The following is a 20157-nucleotide window of genomic DNA, read 5'->3' as shown; positions in this document are numbered from 1 at the left end:
ATTTGACTGCTAACCAGAAGGTTGTCAGTTCAAACCTACCAGTCATTCTGCTGAAGGAAGATGGGGCAATCTAGTTCTATAAAGATTTACTGCCTCAGAACCCAATAGGAGTTGCTATAAATTGGAATTGACATGGTGGCAGTGAGTTTTCTAGACTTTCTGGAGCCATGGAAGGTAGAAAAACCCCTGAAACTATTGCCCTGAGATAATCTTTAAACCTAAAACCAAGAATATCCCCTGAAGTCAATAATAGTTTAGCTTAATTAGTAAAAAAGATTTGGCTTGAGCACATGTTCTTATAAAAACTGTCTATGTGGGATCAAATTGACAACAACAATGAGAAATATTAGGTAGGAACCTTAAAGGACAGTGAATTCATGTTAATGAGAGAGGTACAACTCAGAAAAGGAGGGTGAGGATGATTGCACAGCTCAAAAACCGTAATCAGTGTCACTGAACTGTACATGTAGAAACTTTGAATTGGTATATGTTTTACAAAATTTTGTGTATATTCTCAACAAACAAATAAAATTTGGAAAAAAAAAAAATGAACTGAGGAAAGAAAAATCATTAATCTAACATCTTAGAGGGTTCAGAAGATCTCGCCTTTGGAGGTGTCTTAGTCATCTAAACCCAAACCCAAACTCACTGCTGTGGAGTTGGATCCAACTCATAGCGACCCCTCATGGGTTTCTGAGGCAGTATCACTATGGAAACAGATTGCCCAACCTTCCTTCTGAGGAGTGGCTAGTGGGTTTGAACCACCAGCCTTATGGTTAGCAGTCACATGCTTTAGGCACTACACCACCAGAGCTCCCTTTAGTCATCTAATGCTGCTTTAACAGAAATACCAGTGGAATGGTTTAACAAACTAATTTATTCTCTTAGTTTATCAAACTAGAAGTCTGACTTCAGAGTGCTGGCTCTAGGGGAAGACTTTCTCTGTGTCCATTATTCCTAAGAGTATCCCAGTGCAGGGACTCTGGGTCCAAAGGACATGCTCCACTCCTGGCTCTTGGTGGTAGTAGCTCCCCTCTTTCTACTCACTTCTCACTCCTTTTATATCTTGTAAAATAAAAGGTGTTGCAGGCCACACACCAGAGAAGCTCCCTTTACATGGATCAAGGCTGCGGTGGGACTAAGGGTGTTGCAACTCACCCTTAATCTTAATCCCTTTAAACCTGATCAGTTTATCACATCAGATCACATCGTGGGATAGGCCACATTACATAACTTCTAAACCACTGAGAATCATGGCCCAGTCAAGTTGACACAAATTTTGAGGGGACATAATTCAATCCATAACAGTAGGTAAATATGCAGGAAAATTATACACCTTAGAATTTGTTTCTAGTACTAACTCTAGGATTTCTTCAGTAATAATAATGTATTTATATCCCTTTTACATATGAGAAAACTGGGGCCTGAAGAGATTAATTGACTTGCCAAACATCATTCGGTAATAATTACAGTGAATCCAGTAGTGCAACCAGGCTTTCTAACTCTTTACTCTTTTTCTTTCTTCTTTTAAAATAAACTCACTTAAATGCAAAGTCCAAGTGTAATTTCTGATATGTGTACTTATAAGTTAAATTTTGAGATGCTCATGTATGCCTTAGAGTTAGCCATTGCATAGCCCAGACATTCCTAGATGAAAACTAGTGTAGGTACGTGTGTGGGGGCTAGGGGAAGGGGAAGTGGGTTTAATTGCTAGTCTAGAAGGCTTTATTATAACATTATCTTGTTCTGAGTTACTGAAGGACTACAGTTGATGGTAAAATTGGTAAAATCAGGAGAAAATTAAACATCTGGGGGAGTAATTTCAAAATTTTGTTGTCTTGACTTTATTCATCTGGCTTAATTTACCATGGATTGAGGTTCTCCAGTGACCAAGGAAATAGGACATTTCTTCTTGTCTTCATGAGAGGAGTAAGCTTGGGCAGCCCACTGATCCACATATCCTTTGGGAGTATAGAGTCCACAGTCTAAGATGCTGGTTTCCTTCTCGAAAGGCTCACACATCCCATCTCCCTCATAGATGTAGCACAGGCTTGGTTCTCCTGCCAAGAAACAGCACTTTAAAAAGTGTTTTTATATACATCATGAAAAAAATTATATGGGAGTGTTCACAGCATTTCTTTTCCAACCCCCTAGTAAGGAGAATCTGGTAATTGCCAACCAGGCTAATGCACACCCCAAATACACAGCTAATACACCCACACATACATACACCACACACAATCATATATACACCATATGTATCAAAAGAAGAAGGATTCTTTTTCATTGGGTGAGAGGTAAAGTACATACGTACAATACCAAACAAACAGATCCAGTGCTGTCAATTCCAGCTCATGGCAACCTCATGTATTACCTAACAGAACTGAGCTCCTGTGTTGGCTGTATACTTTATGGATGGAAGCAGAATGCCAGGCCTTTCTTCTGGAGCACTACTAGGTAGGTTCAAACTGCCAACCTTTTGGTTAGGAGCCAAATGCAAACAATTCATACTACCCAGGGACTCCACGTCTATATAATAAAGATCTAACTGCTAAGGGATAGGATTGGGACGAGAAGGAACATGTAGAAAAAGCAGTGGTAAATTAGATGTAGAAAGAAATATTAAGGACTAGTTGAGAGATGTTCTTAGGGGAAGCTTGGGATATAAGAGTAGTAGGTAAAAGAGGAAAGGGACTTTAATAAGTGGTATGACATATTATGTACTTGCATTCTCTTCATAGCTTTTTAAGTATGAAAGTATTTGAGGTTTTTTTTTTTTTTTTCTTCCCAATTACTTCTTGTTCCTGAATTGTACAAAAGCTCTGAAACTGGACAATATGGGCTTCTGATTTTTAAGGGTTACATCTGTATTATTTATTCTAGTCTTAAGATAACTATGTGAGGTGTGCGTTTTTAGTTTGCTTGTTTCATAGATGGGAAATCTGAAACTCAGCGACTTTAAGTGACTTGCCAAGGGTCACTTGACTCAAGCAATAGAGCTTGGATTTGCACTAGGCATGCAGAATGTAGATTTTGTGAACTTGCTACCACACCACAAGTACATCAAGCTGAGACAGAGTGATTGTCTTCAAGAGCAAATAAGTGAGATGTGAAGGCTTAAGGAAAACTGTTGGAGCTTTAAAGTAAGTTGTGTGCATTGACATGCCCCATACTTGCTCCTAGGATAACTCTTGCTAAGTGAATGGTACTGAGTCTTCATAGATGTGTAGACTCACTTTCTTCAAGAGGAGAAAACTGAAAAGCAGTTATAAGCCATTATTCAGTTCTATGTATTTTCTACCAAAGTATGGCACATTAATATTAACAGCACAATTCTAATTTCCCACTTCTACAAAATAAAAGGAGCTCTGGTAGCATAGTGGCTAAAACACTTGACTGCTAACCAGAAGGCTGACGGTTCAAACCCACCAGCCACTCCTCGGAAGGAAGGTTGGGCAATCCTACTTCCATAGTGATACTGCCTCGGAAACCCAAGGAGGTTATGAGTCAGGGCCAACTCGATGGCACATAACAACAACAACAACAACAACAAAATAAAAGAGCATGAAAATAAGATCAAGTCTCCAAATAAATAACACTATGTACACATTCAGTAACACCATGAGTAAAATTTACTGTTATTAGACTGTTATTTTTTAAATTCTTCACAGCAATACCAGAGGGATGTTCTGATAATTTGTCAAGATGCTCCTCAATGTGTAGTTATTAACCATTTCCCTTAATAATCTCCTTAACTGCAACACCCTTCTATGGTAAATTTATCTTTCCTTGTCATGAATAAGCCACTGATCCTAGGACTTGGTTCTCAGCCTGTTTTGAGTCTTCAACCCTTGCATTCCATCAAACCCATGGCTTACTCAAACTACTTCCCCAAAGCCAATATATGTGCATTTGGGGTACCATGATGATCCCCCCCGCCCGTATGTATTTTGTATACACACACCCACTCATATATTGTTGGTTGGCATAAAATCCGTTCTGATTCATGGTGATTCCATGTGTGCAGAGTGGACCTGCTCTATAGGGGTTCAAGGTTGTGACCTTTCAGAAGGCACATCTTCTGAGGTACCTCTGACTAGATTTGAACCCTCAACCTTTTGGCTAGTAGTACAGTGCTTAACTCTTTGTACCAGTCAAGGACTCAATATAGTTTTCTATTCTATTTATAACCTAAACCAAACCAAACCTACTGCCACTGAGTCGATTCTGACTTACAGTGACTATACGACAGAGTAAAGTTGCCCCATAGGGGTTCCGAAACTGTAAATCTTTACAGAAGCAAACTGCCTTATCTTTCTCCCATGGAGTAGCTGTTGGATTCAAATGGTAGACCTTTTGGTTAGCAGCCCAGTGCTTCAACCACTGTGGCACCAGAGCTCCTATTTACAACCCAGTCACTGATTGTTCTTTTTTTTTTTCACCATGGCCTTAAAATGTTTGTGTCTGATTTTTAAAATTCATCTCAAAATAAATATATTTCACAATAGTTCCCTCAAACCTTATCTTTTGAGAAATAATGGAGTATAACTATGTGCTTAGTATACTATGCACTTATTACTCATTGAAACAGATGTCTAGCTGTAGAATATATTACCCTGGATATCTGTGAAGTTCAAATCATTTAGATATACTCTTATTGGAGTTGGAGACTAAAGAAAGATAGGGCAGACTTACTGGGATCAAATGTGATAGAAACACAATAAGGTTGGCTCTTAATTTAAATGAAAATAGAGCTATGTTAGAGACGGCACAGTATTTGGATATATATATCATGTGAGCCAACTATGTGGTTACCAAAAGAAATGATGCAAACATAGGTGTCATTAAAAAATATGTACATATGAAAGTGGGGAGGTAATTGGTTCAGTGTATTCTGTACAGCCCAAGCACATCTGGAGGATTGAATTTCTTTCTGGGCATTGATCATATGAAGCATGCCAGGTTGGGGTAAATAGGAAAGGGTCTGGAAACCTAATCACAAGAGGGGATGTTTGGATTGGAAAGGAGAATAATGGGAAGGCATTTCAAATATCTGAATGGTAGTCAAAGAAAATAGAAAAAAAGAATTTATTCCCTCTAGTTTCGTAGCAGGGAGAAAGCACTTGATTAAGTAGTAGGAAAGCTGAGTTCCAGTGCTGGCTCTGCAGAGATCATGTTTGTTGTATGCCCTTGGATGAGTCACAAAAACTCTCTAGGCCTCAGTTTCCAAACCAGAAAAAAGGAGAAGAATTTTGTAATGGATAAAGCCACATTTAAATAGAATAGTCTGTTTTAAGGCACATTCTTCACTGCTAGAAATATGTAAGCAGAACTTAGAGACCCATCTCTCCAGAACCAGTACAAGGGATCTCTGTAAAGGAGGGAAATTGGACTCTGCATCATTTTTAGACTATATATATGTGTGTAGAGAACAGGATCATGATCACATTGGTAGCACACAGTGAGCACTGAATAAGTACCTGTCAGATGGCTGGCTGGCTGGATACATGGATGGAAGATCACCAACATTCTGTGATTCTTAGAATGTATACTCTAGAGGGACTTTGTGTGTTCTGTGTGGTGCTGGACACTTTAATAAATTCTATATAATTATCCTACTTTATCTTGAGATTTGGGGATGTTAAACTATTTTAAATGCACTGCTAATTAAAATAACTTTAATAAGTGATTATGTTCCACAGAATCATTGCAATGTATGCAAATGGGAATGGAAAATAATCTGTACCTAAGAAACCTGTTCGTTCTGGGTTAAATGAGAATTGGGAGAAGCCTCTGGACCACCTCCCAAATGGCAAGGGTCTAGAGTCAAAGAATCCTCTTTATAATTTATTGCCAGTAATTCTCCAGGATTAAGAAACACACTACCTTGCACCACCCTTCATGAACTTATCTATTTAATACAACTTCCAAGAGACACCTTGTACTTCCTTTGGCTTAGAATGCTGAATTGTATGTAGAATCTGTCTGATTGTGCTATTTAATTGACATTTTGATGTTAGACACAAGGACCCAAGAGAAAACCTTGGTAATACTAAGCTAGGAGGCAGTCAAACCAATTGGTTCAGCATGCAGATTCTAGAGCTGCACCTTTTTGGTTCAAATCCTGGTTTCATCACTTCTGGCTGTATGATAAATACAAGTTATTTAAGCTCTCCAAGGTTTAGTTTTGTCTAAAACTGGATAATATATGTTAAATAATAGCATATATATATATATATATATATATATATATATATATAGTGCCTGGCATTTAATAAACAGACCAAATATTATTATCACAAAACTGTATGTTACAGTTTATCAAAAACTCAAAAATGAGAGACTGAGAGATGTTCAATTGTTAGACTAATTCTTCCTTTATAACACCTAATTTCAAATAATAGCGCAAAAGGACTGTGGCTGTTGGAAATGGGGTCCCGGTACTGTGAATAAAAATAATGACATATTCCGAGGCAGGTTCTCCTAAACTCACCTACACAATTAAATCCTTCTTCCAATTCACATGTCCTTGAGCATCCATCTCCACTCAAAAGGTCTCCATCATCACACTCTTCTCCCAAGCTCCTAGAGAGTAAAAATATAAACACACCCATTTATACATGAACAACAATAACAAATAAACAAAACCCAAACTCACTGCCATCGAGTCAATTCCTACTCATAGTGACCTCCACTGATGGTAAATCTTTATGGAAGTAGATTGCCCCATCTTCCTTTCTCAGAGCAGCTGGTGGGTTTGAAACTGCCAGCCTTCTGGTTAGCAGTCAAATGCTTTAGGCACTGTGCCACCAGAGCTCCATATCCATAAACACAAAGCAAATAAATAAGTTTTCTGTTTACCTCCCATAATTTTAAATTTTAAAATTCTCAATCTTCCTCATTATAAAGCAAGAAGTGCAAGCTAAATGTTGTTGTTGTTACTTGCCATCAAGTCGGCCCAGACTCATAGTGACCCCTCCTTGTGTTTCCGAGGCAGTATCACTACAGAAGTAGCATCGCCTAACCTTCCTTCCAAGGAGTGGCTGTTGGGTTTGAACCACCAGCCTTCTGGTTAGCAGTCAAGTGCCTTAGGCACTATGCTACCAGAGCTCCTCTAAATAGAAGGAACTGAAAGAATGCCTTTGGGGGGAGGGATCAAATGTACAGATATTTAAAATAGATGCAATTTGAGCAATAATTGTCAATTGGAGTATCCAGTTGGTTATGGGAATTCCTAGAAGTCAAGCAGCTCATGGCTCAGAAATATATAGGAAAGTCATGTGGATCCTGAAAATGTTTTTGGTAGAAGTCTTGAGCTTAGGAAAAGCCTGTTGTTGCTGTTGTTAATTGCCATTGAGTTGATTCTGATTCATGGTTATTCCATGTGTGCAGACTATAACTGTTCCATAGGGCTTGCAAGGCTGTGACCTTTCAGGAGCACATTGTCAAGCCTGCCTTCTGAGGTGTCTCTGGATAGATTCTAACCACTAATCTTTAAACTAGTCGTCAAGCACACAACAATTTTTGCCACTGGGCACTCCTTAGGAGAGGCCTACTGATGTATGATGAATGGAGTCTTAGAAATAGTCAACTGATTTGGTGAAGAAGGAACCTAGCTATATGTGGTTTTGCTTTCTATTCATTCTTACTGGTATTTCTTTGTGTTTTCCTTGCTTTATTCTCTCTATATGGAGTTGTAAATGTTGTTATTTTGTGGAATTGAAATCTGTTTATATATCAGGAGATTTAAATAGCCAGATTGCGGTCATCACTAAGGTCAAGTCCCTGTGTTTATTTCCTCACATCATCTGATGGCCGTTAGCATATATTGCAGGGGTGAAACAAATACTTGGAGAACAAAATAACTTATGTTTTTGGAACCTCAATTGCTATTAAAGCTGATGTCTGAATTTGGATCTAGCTGGGGGGGTTTGTTTAGATTGAGGGGGACATGAAGCATATTAGAGTAACAATAGATCAAGTTGGGTTGAAACTCCTTTGAAAGAACCAAGATTAGGCTATTGTAAAATGGATCTAGGACTACCACTTTTTCTCTTTGACTTTTCATAATGTCCCAAACTGACACATATTTTAATCCAATAGATAGATAAAGGGGTTTGGAATGCTAAACGGGTCTCAGGCCTTGAGTATCATTAGTAGCTCTAATCATCATTTAAAGGAATGGAGTAAATAGTAAATATTTAGATATTAAAATATTTTAAAATGAATTAGAAGTATATTAAAATGTAGTTATATAATAATCATATTAGGAGCTCTGGTAGCATAGTGGCTAAAGCACTTGACTGCTAATCAGAAGGCTGGCGGTTCAAACCCACCAGCCACTCCTTGGAAGGAAGGTTGCGCAATCCTACTTCCGTAGTGATACTGCCTCGGAAACCCAAGGAGGGGTCGCTCTGAGTCGGGGCCAACTCGATGGCACATAACAACAACAACAACAATAATCATATTATTGTAGGACAATCTGGAAATATAAAAAGGATAAAAGAGATATGAAAAAAATAATTGAAAAAAGTAAAGAAACTTCTAATTCTCTTTTGATACCAAGGCAATTCAATTCAATGGTAAGAGGCTGCACTGGGGACCTAGTCCGAAAAACCAAATCAAACCCACTACCACAGAGTTGATTCAACTCATAGACACCCTATAGGGAAGAGTACAACTGCCCTTAGGTTTCCAAGGTGGTAAATCTTTATGGAAGTAGACTTCCTCATCTTTCTCCCATAGAGCATCTGGTGGGTGTGAACCACCGACCATTTGGTTAGCTGCTGAATGTTTTAAGCACTGTGTCACCAGAGCTCCTATGGGAGACCTAGTCAGACAAGTGATAGCTGAGAAGTCTCTCAATTCTCCAGACCTCAGTTCATCTCTGGAAAGAGAGAGTTAACCTAGATCAGTGTTAATCTAAATTTGAAGGTTAGAAACTTTGTATTTTCATTTTGAAGATAATCTAAATAATTAATATAAGCATATTGTATTTCATTTCAAGCAGTACTGCCCAGTAGAAATATAATGAGCATCAAATAAATAGTTTCTAATTTTCTAATAGTCACATGAGAAAGTAAAAAGCAGGTGAAATTAATTTTAATGCTACATTTCATTTAGCCCAATACATTCAAAATATTATGTCAATATGTAATCAGTATAAAAATATTAATGAAGTATTTTACATTAAATTTTCATACTATATCTTCAAAATTTGGTATGTATTTTTCACTTATAGGACTTCTCAGTTCAAATACTTGAAAAAATAAATTCACATATCTAAGTTGTTCCAAATATACTTTAATGTTCTCTAATAGTTGGATCAAATTTCAGTTGTTAAATTACATTTAAATCAATTAAAATTAAGTAAAATTAAGCATTCAGTTGCTTATTTGTTCTTGCCACATTTCAAAGGACCAAGAGCCACACATAGCTGCTGTTTTTGTCAGGTGCCTTCAAGTTGATTTCTATTCATAGTGACCCCACATGACATAGTAGAATTGCCCCCATTTGGTTTTCTATGCTGTAATATTTTCAGAAGGAGACTGTCAGGTCTGTCTCCCACAGAGCCATGGGATGGTTTCGAACTTCCAAATTTCCAATCAGCAGTCAAGAGCTTAATTGTTGTGCCACCAGAGTTCCTCCCTATGTGGCTAGTGACGACCGTATTGGAGAATGCAGATTGAGAGACCAATATCTAAATGAACACTGCTCATGATTTCAGGGTCTTCAATTATCTTTGTACTCCTTGTCTTATGAATAGGTGATATCCAAAGTGGGCAAACAGGAATATACCCACAACCATACATAAGTTTAGCAGATGATATGCCTACATACATACTTGTATGTGCTACAAAAATGTCCATGTGCAGTATAAAGCTAACAGGGGACAAAGTTAGGATAACATCTTAGCCACAGCTAAGCACATTGAGGAAGGGAGTTGCTGGGCCTGTGGGCCCAGGACCATGTTCATGGAGGGACTTTAAGCTCAACTGGTACAACATAGTACACAAAACCATTGCTCTATATCCTACTTTGGTGAGTAGCAACTGGGATATTAAAAACTTTTGAGAGATTATCTAAGATGCAACTATTGGTCTCTCCTTGTCTACAACAAAGAAGAGTGAAGAAGGACACATGGAAATAATTGTCGAAAAGACTGATGGACTATGAGAACTCAGCCCATATGACCCTGAGACCAGAAGAACTAGATAATGCCTAGCTACCAATGTCAAACACTCAGAAAAGGATCAAAATTGGAGATCCTGGATAGAGTTGGAGAAAAATGTGGAACAAAATTAAAAACATAAAGAAGATCAGGATTACTGTTTAGATAGAGACTGGTAAAACTCCTGACACTATGGAACCTACTTACCCCTTGAGCCTAGAAGGAACTCAATGCCATGGCTTAACTCTCAACCAAACAATAGACAGACCTATGAGTCGAATAACTACTCCAGGGAGATGCACTCCTTAGAACAATCAACCATGGGAGATCAAAAGGGCAGCATTTGCACAGGAAGAAAGGTAGAGAGGCAGGAATGCACAGGCAAGAAAACACAGGGAACAGACAACCACAGGGACTCCTCTATCAGTACAGCAGTGGGAACCAAGCTCCTCAAGCACCTTCACTGGTGAGCAGCTGACCCCAAGGAAAATATGCAGAATAGGGAAAGCAATGGTAACAATAATCAGACTTGTAAGATTACAAGAGGGAGCAGCAAGCTAACAAGGTTTTGGTTATTAAAGTGATTTCAATTGCTTTCATATATTAATGAAGCCTGGGGACATCTGGCTGTTTATGCTTCTATGAAAAGGAATAGGCTTACACTACAGCGTAAGTATCTTAGAAGAATGAGAAAAAAAAAAAATAAAATAATAATGACTGCTAGGGCTCCTGGTGGTGCAAAAGGTTAAGCACAAGACTACTAACCAAAAGGTGAGTGGTTCAAACCCATTCAGAGGAGCCTTGGAAGATAGGCATGGTGACCTGCTTCTGAAATGTCAGACTTAAAACCCTTCACAGCAAATCTACTCAGCACACATAGTTCACACACAGTTCACCATGAGTCAGAATCGACTTGATGGCAACTAACAACAAAAGCTGCAAAACAATGGGATGGGGAAAGGTTATAGAATTGTTTCCTGTTGCTGTTGCTGTTCAGTGCCATCAAGTTAGCTTTGAATCATAGCCAACCCTACATACAACAGAACAAAACACTGCCAGGTTCTGTGCCATCCTCACAATCTTTGCTATGCTTGAGCCCATTGTTGCAGCCGCTATGTCAATCCATCTCATTGAAAGGTCTTCCCATTTTTTGTTGTCCCCCTACTTTACCAGGCATGCTATCCCTCTCCAGTGACTAGTCCCTCCTGATAACATGACCAAAGTATGAGAGATGAAGTCTGGCCATTCTTGCTTCTAAAGAGCATTCTGGTTGTACTTCCAAGTTAGATTTGTTTGGTACTTCTGACAGTCCAAGGTATATTCAATATTCTTCCCTAACATCACAACTCAAATGCATCAATTATTCTTTGGTCTTCCTTACTCATTGCCTAGCTTTCATATGCATATGAAGCTATTGAAAAAACAGTGGCTTAGGTCAGGTGCAACTTAGTCTTCAGAGTGACATCCTGGCTCTTTTACACTTTAAAGTGATCTTTTGCAGTAGATTTGTGCACTGCAATACTTCATTTGACATTTGACTGCTGCTTCCATGAACATTGACTGTGGATCCAAGTAAGTGAAATCCCTGACACCTTCAACTTTTCTCCACTTATCATGTTGTTGTTGTTGTTATGTGCCGTCGAGTCGGCCCTGACTCATAGCGACCCCTCCTTGCGTTTCCGAGGCAGTATCACTAGGGAAATAGATTACCCAACCAATCTAACCTTCCTTCTGAAGAGTGGTTGGTGGGTTTGAACCGCCAGTCTTCTGGTTAGCAGTCAAGTGCCTTAGGCACTATGCTACCAGAGCTCCCATAATAGTGTTGCTTATTTGTCCTGATGGTAGGATTTTTGTTTTCTTCATGTTGAAGTGTAATCAATACTGTTCAAAGGCTGTAATCTGAATTTCTTCAGCAAGTGTTAAGTCTTTTTCCCTTTCACAAGCAAGATCATGTCATCTGCATATCTCAGGTTAATGAGTTCTTATTCATATAGTCCAGTTTCTCAGATTATTTGATATACAGATTGAACAAGTATGGTGAAAGAATACAGCCTCAGCCCACAGTTTTCCTGATTTTTAACCTTGCAGTAACCCCTTGTTCTGTTTGAATGACTGCCTCTTGGTCCTTATGGGCACAAGTAAGTCTTCTGGAATTCCAGTTCTTCACAATGTTACCCATAATTTGTTATGATACACACAATTGAACGCCTTTGCAAAGTCAATAAAACACAGGTAAACATCTTTCTGGTATTCTTTGCTTTCAGCCAAGATCCCTCTGACAACAAGAATGATATCCCTCATTTCATATCCTCTTCTGAGTCCAGCTTGAATTTCTGTCAGTTCCCTGTCAATTTTATTGCCACCATTTAAAAATTATTTTCAGTAAATTTTAGTTGTGTGTGATATTAATGATATTGTTTGATAACTTCCACATTCTGTTGGAAATTATGGATCTCTTCCAGTAAGTTAATCAGGTAGTCTTCCAAATTTCTTGGCATAAATGTGCCAAGTGCTTCCAGTGTTGCATCTGTTTGTTGAAACATCTCAATGGGTATTCTGCCAATTCCCAGTGATGTGCTTTTCACCAGTTCCTTCAGTGAACCTTGGACTTCTTCCCTCAATTCCATCATCCTTAATCATATGCTACCTCCTGAAATGGTTGAATGTCAACCAATTTTTGTTGGTACAGTAGCTCTATGTATTCCTTCAATCTTCTTTTGATACTTCCCACATAGTTCAATATTTTGTCCGTAGAATTTTTCAATATTGAAAGTTGGGGCTTGACTTTTTTCTGCAGTTCCTTCAGCTTGAGAAATGCAAGCATGTTCTTCCTTTTTGATTTTCTAACTCCAGGTCTTTGCACGTATCATAATATTTTACTTTTTCTTCTCAAGCTGCCCTTTGAAATCTTCCTTCAGATCCTCTACTTCAACATTTCTTTCATTTCCTTTATTTACTCTCCATTCAAGAACAACTTTCAGAGTCTCTTCTGACATCTATTTTGGACTTTTCTTCCTTTCCTGTCTTTTTAATGACCTTTTGCTTTCTTTGTATGATGTCCTTCATATCATCATACAATTTGTCTGGTTTTTGGTCATTTATGTTCAATGTATCAAATCTATTCTTCAGATAGTTTCTAAATTGAAACTAATATAGTTTCTAATATATTTAAGATTGTATTTTGGTTCTTGTTAATGTGTTTTAATTTTCTTCACCTTCAACTTAAATTTGTATGAGTAATAGATGGTGTATTTCACAGTTAGCCCTAGCCTTGTTTTGACTGATGATATTGGGCTTCTCCATTGTCTGTTTCGACAGATATAGTGGGTTTGATTCCTGTGTATTCCATTTGGTGATGTTCACATGTAGAGTTGTCATTTATGTTGTTGAAAAAAAGTATTTGAAATGAATAAATTGGTCTTGCAAAATTTTATCATATGATCTCTGACATCATTTCTATCACCAAAGCTTATTTTCCAACTACTGATGCTGCTTCTTTGTTTCCAACTTTTGCATTCCAATCATCAGTAATTTTCAATGCATCTTGATTGCAGGGTTCATCAATTTCAGAATGCAGAAGTTGAAAAAGATCTTCTATTCCTTCATCTTTGGCTTTAGTGGTTGGTGTGTAAATTTGAATAATAGTAGTGTTAACTGCAGAGTGGCTGGTGGCCTTGAACCGCCAACCTTCTGGTTAGCAGTCCAAAGCCTTAGGCACTATGCCACCAGAGCTCCTTGGTCTTTCTTTTAGGCATATGGATTTTATCTTATACTGACCTCATTGTACTTCAGGATAGATCTTGAATTTATTTATTTTTTCTTTTTTTGATGATGAATGCAATACCATTCTTCTTCTATTTGTCATTCCTGGAATAGTACACCACATGATTTTCTGATTCACAATAGTGATAGCAGTCCATTGAAGCTCACTAATACCTAGGATATCGATCTTCATGTGTTACATTCATTTTTCCAACTTCCAATTTTCCTAGATTCATACTCTGTACATTCTGCATTCTGGTTATTAATGGATGTTTGAAGCTGTTTCTTCTCATTTTGAGGTGTGCCTCATTAGCAAATGAAGATTACAAAAGCTTGACTGCTAACCAGAAGGTTGGTGATCAAGCCATCAGCCAGTCTGTGGAAGGAAGACTGGGCAATCTACTTCTGTAAAGATTTACCACCTTAGAAACCCAAAGGGGATCAATATGAGTTGGAATCGACTTGATGGTAGTGAGTTTGTTTTGTTTGCTACTTTGAGAAGGCAGCTCTTCCTCAGTTGTATTTTGATACCTTCCAACCTGAGGGGCTCACCTTCTGGCACTATACCAGTCAATGTTTCACTGCTATTTATAAGTTTTTCAAAGGCTATTTTTTTCATAATTGGACTGCCTCTGGTGGCATAGTGCCTAATGCACTTGACTGCTAACCAGAAGGTTGGCAGTTCAAACCCAACAGCCATTCCTTGGGAAGAAGATTGGGCAATCTACTTCCATAGAGATACTGCCTTGGAAATCCAAGGAGGGGTTGCTGTGAGTCAGAGATGACTCAAAGGCACATAACAACACAACAACAACTTCCTTTTTCCTGGTCTGTGTTAGTCTGGAAGCTTCACTGAAACCTGTCCACCATGGGTGACCCTTCTGTTATTTGAAATCTCAATGGCATAGCTTCCAGCGTCACAGCAACACATGAGATACCACTGTATGATAAACTGACAGATGAGTGGTGCTTTCCTGTTAGGATTTTAAAATAAAATATATTTTCACCTGATCCAAGATATTATAAAACCTACCTTATTAGGAAACAGAATCCAGGCAAATCATAGTGCCTATTCTTCCATCCTCCTATTCTCAGAGCTTTATGGAAGTAAGAGGTTACAGTGAGCATCAAGGATAGCTCGAGGTAGCATTGACCAACTGTCCCAGTTTTCTTGGGATGTAAGAGTGTCAGTACTAAAACTGGGAAAATCCCAGGTAAACCAGAATGAATTTGTCCCTGAGTTTGATATCACAAAATGGAAATAAGGAAAAGAAAATGGCATGTTAAGAACACACAAGAGTGAGTCCATTTTTATTTTGGTGATGGTTGGTTATAGAATTGCTAGAAATTAAATTATGCTTAGTTTGTCCATGGATCAGATGAGCAACTGAACCAAGAAAGTTGTGCTGGTCTTTCTCAAGTCATACAACTAGTGGTAGCACAGGATAGGCAACTGATTGAAAAGATATTCTTCCATCCTTTTTTAGTATCATTTGGCAAGTAACCTCTTATCACTACCCAGCAGTTATTCACTGAAGCATTAGGAGGGCCCTCAGAGAATCAAACCCAATATCTCAATATTCTGAGTAAGCTCTAAACAGAAGTGAGTGCTTTCTTAACTATGCAAAGATGTGATATTTTTGCAAGATCACTACCAGATCCCAGAGTCTGTAATTTTATGATTAACATTGGAATCATACTGTCCCCTACATATCCCAAACAAGCCAAACTCAAGCTTGAGGATGGACCTCCTGGCCAGAGTGGAGCAATATCCTGGCTCACACATTCCCATGCACACACTACTCACTTTGCCACCTGCCCATCTCCACAGTAAGGAGCTCCATGGATGTGGATCAGAGGAGGTGAAGCTTCTCCTAGTTCTGCTCCAGCTTCAGCCTGAACCTGGTACTGATACTTCTGTCCAGGTGTGACCTCCCTGTGAAAACCAACGTGCTTGTGACTATCACATTCACAGAGTGGGACATGATTTGAAGATGGTTTGCAGGAGTTTAAGGGAAATATTATGGGTAGCATAAACACAAAATATAACATCATCTGAAACAAAGGTAAGGATACACAGTCTCACATAGCAACAGAATGTTTAAAATCCTCTTCATTTCTGTATTTCCAATAAATGCCACATAGTAGATGTATATTAAATGCTTGCTGAGTTAACAATGAATTTAACAGTTTTGGTTTGGTCAGTCTATTAGGATGGTATCCCAAGTGTATCTTTACCCTGTTTATGCATGTGTGTGTGTTTGTGTGTATTTACCATGTTAATATATATAATGTATTCATTATATACATAAGCAAACTAATCCCCGTATTTTAGAAGTAATCAAAGAAACTGTAGATAAAAGTTTCAGAGTTTGGGCTCAGTGAGGCCTTTTTTTGGTCTGTGGATCACAGTCAATTTTCTTGACTCACAAGGGAATTCTTGGCTTTATGATTCTGAATCCTTAGAGGTTAAGAGCAACTTCTCACAGAAGGGGATAAAAACACCTTGTATCACCATTTTTGGGATGCTGGATATTTCACAATTAGAAATGTATTGAATTGCCCATTTTAAATGGGTGAACTGTATGGGATATTAATTATATGTATTAAAAAAAAAAAAAGAAAAGAAAAAAAGAAATGCATTGAATTTCTCCCCACCTCCAAACTTGTCAAAATGCACACATACAAGAGGAATGGAGTCTTATCAGTTGATACCAGAGATGGAAGGGGTTTATCAGATTCTCTTTAGAAGCCAAATGCACTGATCAGGTGGAAAGTGTGAGAGAGAAAATTTAGAAGGGAGGCAGGGTTCAAGAAGAGGGGCTGTTGGTTTCAAAGACCATTTCTACCTTCATCTTAATTTTGTCCAGTGTCTGCTTAACTGAAAAACTACAACCAAAGTCAAGCTAAGGTGGGAGTTACTTAGGAACTTAGGAGGACAATCATCTCTGAAGGTGTTGGCTGCCATGAGTGGCTGCCATAAATCTCCTGCCAAGCCTCTCTCTTCTTTAACAGGCTCTTCAACTCAACCACAAAGCCTCCACTCCCTCATTCCATGCTTGCAACTGACAAACAGGAAATGTCTTGGGGTTTCAAAAACACCTTTCAAAACCTCTACACTGGCGTTTAGGCATTTTAACAGCAAAGGCATCTAAATATTAAAGACTTTTTAAATTCCAAATTATCTTTCTTTCTCAGGAAACCAATCTTCTCATGAGAGTGCCAGATATTCCCCAAAACAAGACCAATTTTATATCCGACCCAACACCGGTGGCTTCCCTTTACAGGGCAGTCTCTGCCAGACTCTTGTCTAGCAATGCATAAAAGTCTCACACTGCTCTGTGGTTGGGAAAATGATCAGATAGAAATGTCAGCATGTGCTTACTCTTCCTGGAGGAAAAACTCAGCAGCAGGTAGCCCAAGACTTCAATGATCTGCGTTTGTAAAAGGCAGTGTGTTACTAAGGAAAGAGGACCAAAGTGAGAGTCAGTCAGGAAATTGGATTTCAATCTTGAATCTGTCATTGATTACCTGTTCAAACCAAATTAAACTGAAGGCTTAGTTTTCTCACCTATAAAGTGGGATATTATTGACCTCAGAGGCATTTTTGTGGGTATCCAGTCAGATAACCAAAATACCAGTTGCCATCAAGTGGATTCTGACTCATGGTGATCCCATGTGTGTCAGAGTAGAACTGCACTCCACAGGGTTTTCAATAGCTGTGTGAACTTTGGGAAGTAGGTCACCAGGGCTTTCTTCTGAGATGTTACCAGGTGGATTCAAACCATCAACCTTTTGGTTAGTAGCCAGATTCTTAACCATTTGCACCATCCAGCTACTCTTACTAGAAAAGCTCACAAATAACCTTTCATTTTCTCCTTCTTAAATCCATCTCTGGACATAAACTCCCATTTGAATTAGGTTTTTTACCATCTGATTGTCTTCTAATTTAATTCAGACAGTACATATGGGAGAAAAATGTAGCAACACTTAAAGTGGACATTTTTCTCTCCTTTTTTTTTATGGCTGTCGTAGACTGCAAAGTGCTCACAAATTCTTTCCATCTTAGATGCACACTCCCTTGCAATGTGATTGCTGCTGCTCCTCCCATGAAAAGGGAGGGTCTATTTTGCCATCCCTTCAATCAGAAGGGAGGAGCCTTGTGTCACAATGGTTAAGTGCTCTGCTGCTAACAGAAAATCTAGGAATTTGAACTCACCAGCTGCTCTGGGGGATGAAGATGTGGCAGTCTGCTTCCATGAGATTACCAAAACCCAAAACCAAACTCACTGCTGTCAAGTTGGGTCTGACTTATAGCGACCCCTCCTTGGGTTTCCGAGGCAACCCTCCTTCCAAGGAGTGGCTGGTGGGTTTCAATCACCAGCCTTCTGTTTAACAGTCAAATGCCTTAGGCACTACGTCACCAGAGCCCGCATCCATAAGATTACAGCCTTGAAAGCCCTATGGAACAGTTCTACTCTGTCTATAGGGTCACTATGAGTCAGACTACAGTGGGTTTCAGTTTTGGTTGAACTGGAAATTGACTTTGTGACTTGTTAGTGAAACATTATCACAAGTAACATAAACAAAAACTTGAAAAGTACAAATATTTTTGGACTTGCCCTCCCTGTTGGAGATTAGTCTGCCACCATGAAAGCAAGCCCAGGAAAGCCTACTAGAGAAAAAGAGACCATGTAGAAAGAGGTTCCCATTTCCTGGTCATGCCAGGCATCTCAGATGAGGTCTCTGGCCTGTGAATGAAGCCATCCTGAGCCACTTCAGCCCTGGCCAAGCCAGTCTAGACAAGAACACCCAGCCAACCATAGAATCAAGAGAACTAATCTGCTTGTTGTTTTAAGCCACTATGATCGTGATGGTTTCTAATTCAGCAAAAACTGATATACTATTTCCAATAAGACTTTTATTCAATCCTTAATTCTATCCTCAAGGCAGACTCTGAAGAAAATTGTGAGGTGGCAAGAATTCACCTTTGGAGAGACCAGCCACCTACTCTAAATGTTGAAATCTTTGAAAGCAACAGCCTTATCTAATTCAGTGTTTCCAGCCTGAGGGTACATTGCCAGGAGCATAGTAGAACTCACTAAGTGCTTATAGAAAGAACAGAAATAGGAGAAAATGGAGAGCTAGAAGCAAAGGAAAGTAGAGAGAGGGAAAGAGGGAAAAGAAAAAGGAAAAAAAAAAAAAAAGAATGAAATGCACATGTCTAATGAGTCATGATCTCTGTGTCAAAGAATGCCTGGAAGGAGTCCATGAGTACAGTGTCTGCAGGGTCCTTGCCCTCTTTGCTTAGCTAAAGAAGAGTTGACTGTAGCCTTTGAATATTATAAAAGTGGTGGCAGATTACCAGAAAGTGATAGCAAGGAACCAGAAATTAAATTGTGCCACCAGATAGGAGCCTCTGATTGTGACAGACTGACTTGTGGCAATCACATTCAATCTGACTGAAGTAGTTCAAATACTTGTCTCTGTTTTTCCATAATCATAATGACAGCATCAAAAGTCAGAACACCTGGGAATTATTTTTCTTTACCTTAAATATGCCTCTTCAGAATCAAATTGCCTCTAAGATTCTGAATACTTTTCTGACTAAGGATATGCCAGAACATAAAAAGTGGAGGAAAAGGACATAAAATGCACCCCCAAAAGCCCCAGAACATCCCCATGGTTTAGAAGGCCCTACTGCCCAACTCACATGTCTGTGAACTTCCTGTGAGGGTGTGTCACCACCTTGGGCAAGCCAGTGACAAACGGGGGCTCGCGGAGAACCTGGTACCTCACAGGCCTGCAGCCAGAACACAAGGAACTGTGGGGCTGAGAAGTCAGGAGAGCTGCATCAATCTCCATCCGCTCATCAAAGGTGTAGACTTTCACCCCTAAAACTTTCCCTTCAACATTAAGTTTGATAGTGAGTGGGGTGTCACAGAAAGTGTTTAAGGGGCCCAGGTGCACGGACTCCTTGTGTTCCAGCAAGATTTCTGTGTCAAAGAGTGCCTGGGAGGAGTCCATGGAGAGGTAGGTGACCCAAAGGGTGAGAGTGTTGGCATGGACTGGGTGCTGGAAGAGCAGCTCCAGGCTACAGCCTTCTGCAGGGCAGGGGACCGTCATGTTCATATGGTACAGATGGAGCTCGGGACTCCAGGCTTGCAAGCTTGGCTCGCAGGGCTGATCTACATCTGGAGGCCCTGGGGGAGATGAGCAGAAAA

General features: G+C 39.2%; 1 protein-coding gene across 1 annotated transcript in view; it reads right to left on the bottom strand.

Annotated features, from left to right (window-relative positions):
• PAPPA2 (pappalysin 2) overlaps positions 1 to 20157 on the bottom strand; it is a 513722-nt gene that overhangs the window by 203368 nt on the left and 290197 nt on the right. Inside the window, exons 7-10 of the mRNA XM_007937607.1 lie at positions 19647 to 20136; positions 15741 to 15869; positions 6494 to 6585; positions 1867 to 2060 (exon numbers count right to left, since the gene is read on the bottom strand). Coding sequence (XP_007935798.1) covers positions 1867 to 2060; positions 6494 to 6585; positions 15741 to 15869; positions 19647 to 20136 — 905 coding nt within the window. The remainder of the gene's footprint in view (positions 1 to 1866; positions 2061 to 6493; positions 6586 to 15740; positions 15870 to 19646; positions 20137 to 20157) is intronic.

Source organism: Orycteropus afer, unplaced genomic scaffold (genome assembly GCF_000298275.1).
Source record: "Orycteropus afer afer isolate SDZICR_OR568_19922 unplaced genomic scaffold, OryAfe1.0 scaffold00043, whole genome shotgun sequence".
NCBI classification, from domain to species: domain Eukaryota; kingdom Metazoa; phylum Chordata; class Mammalia; order Tubulidentata; family Orycteropodidae; genus Orycteropus; species Orycteropus afer.
Note: the sequence above shows the minus strand (reverse complement) of the source record. Positions and strands in the feature narration are given on the sequence as shown.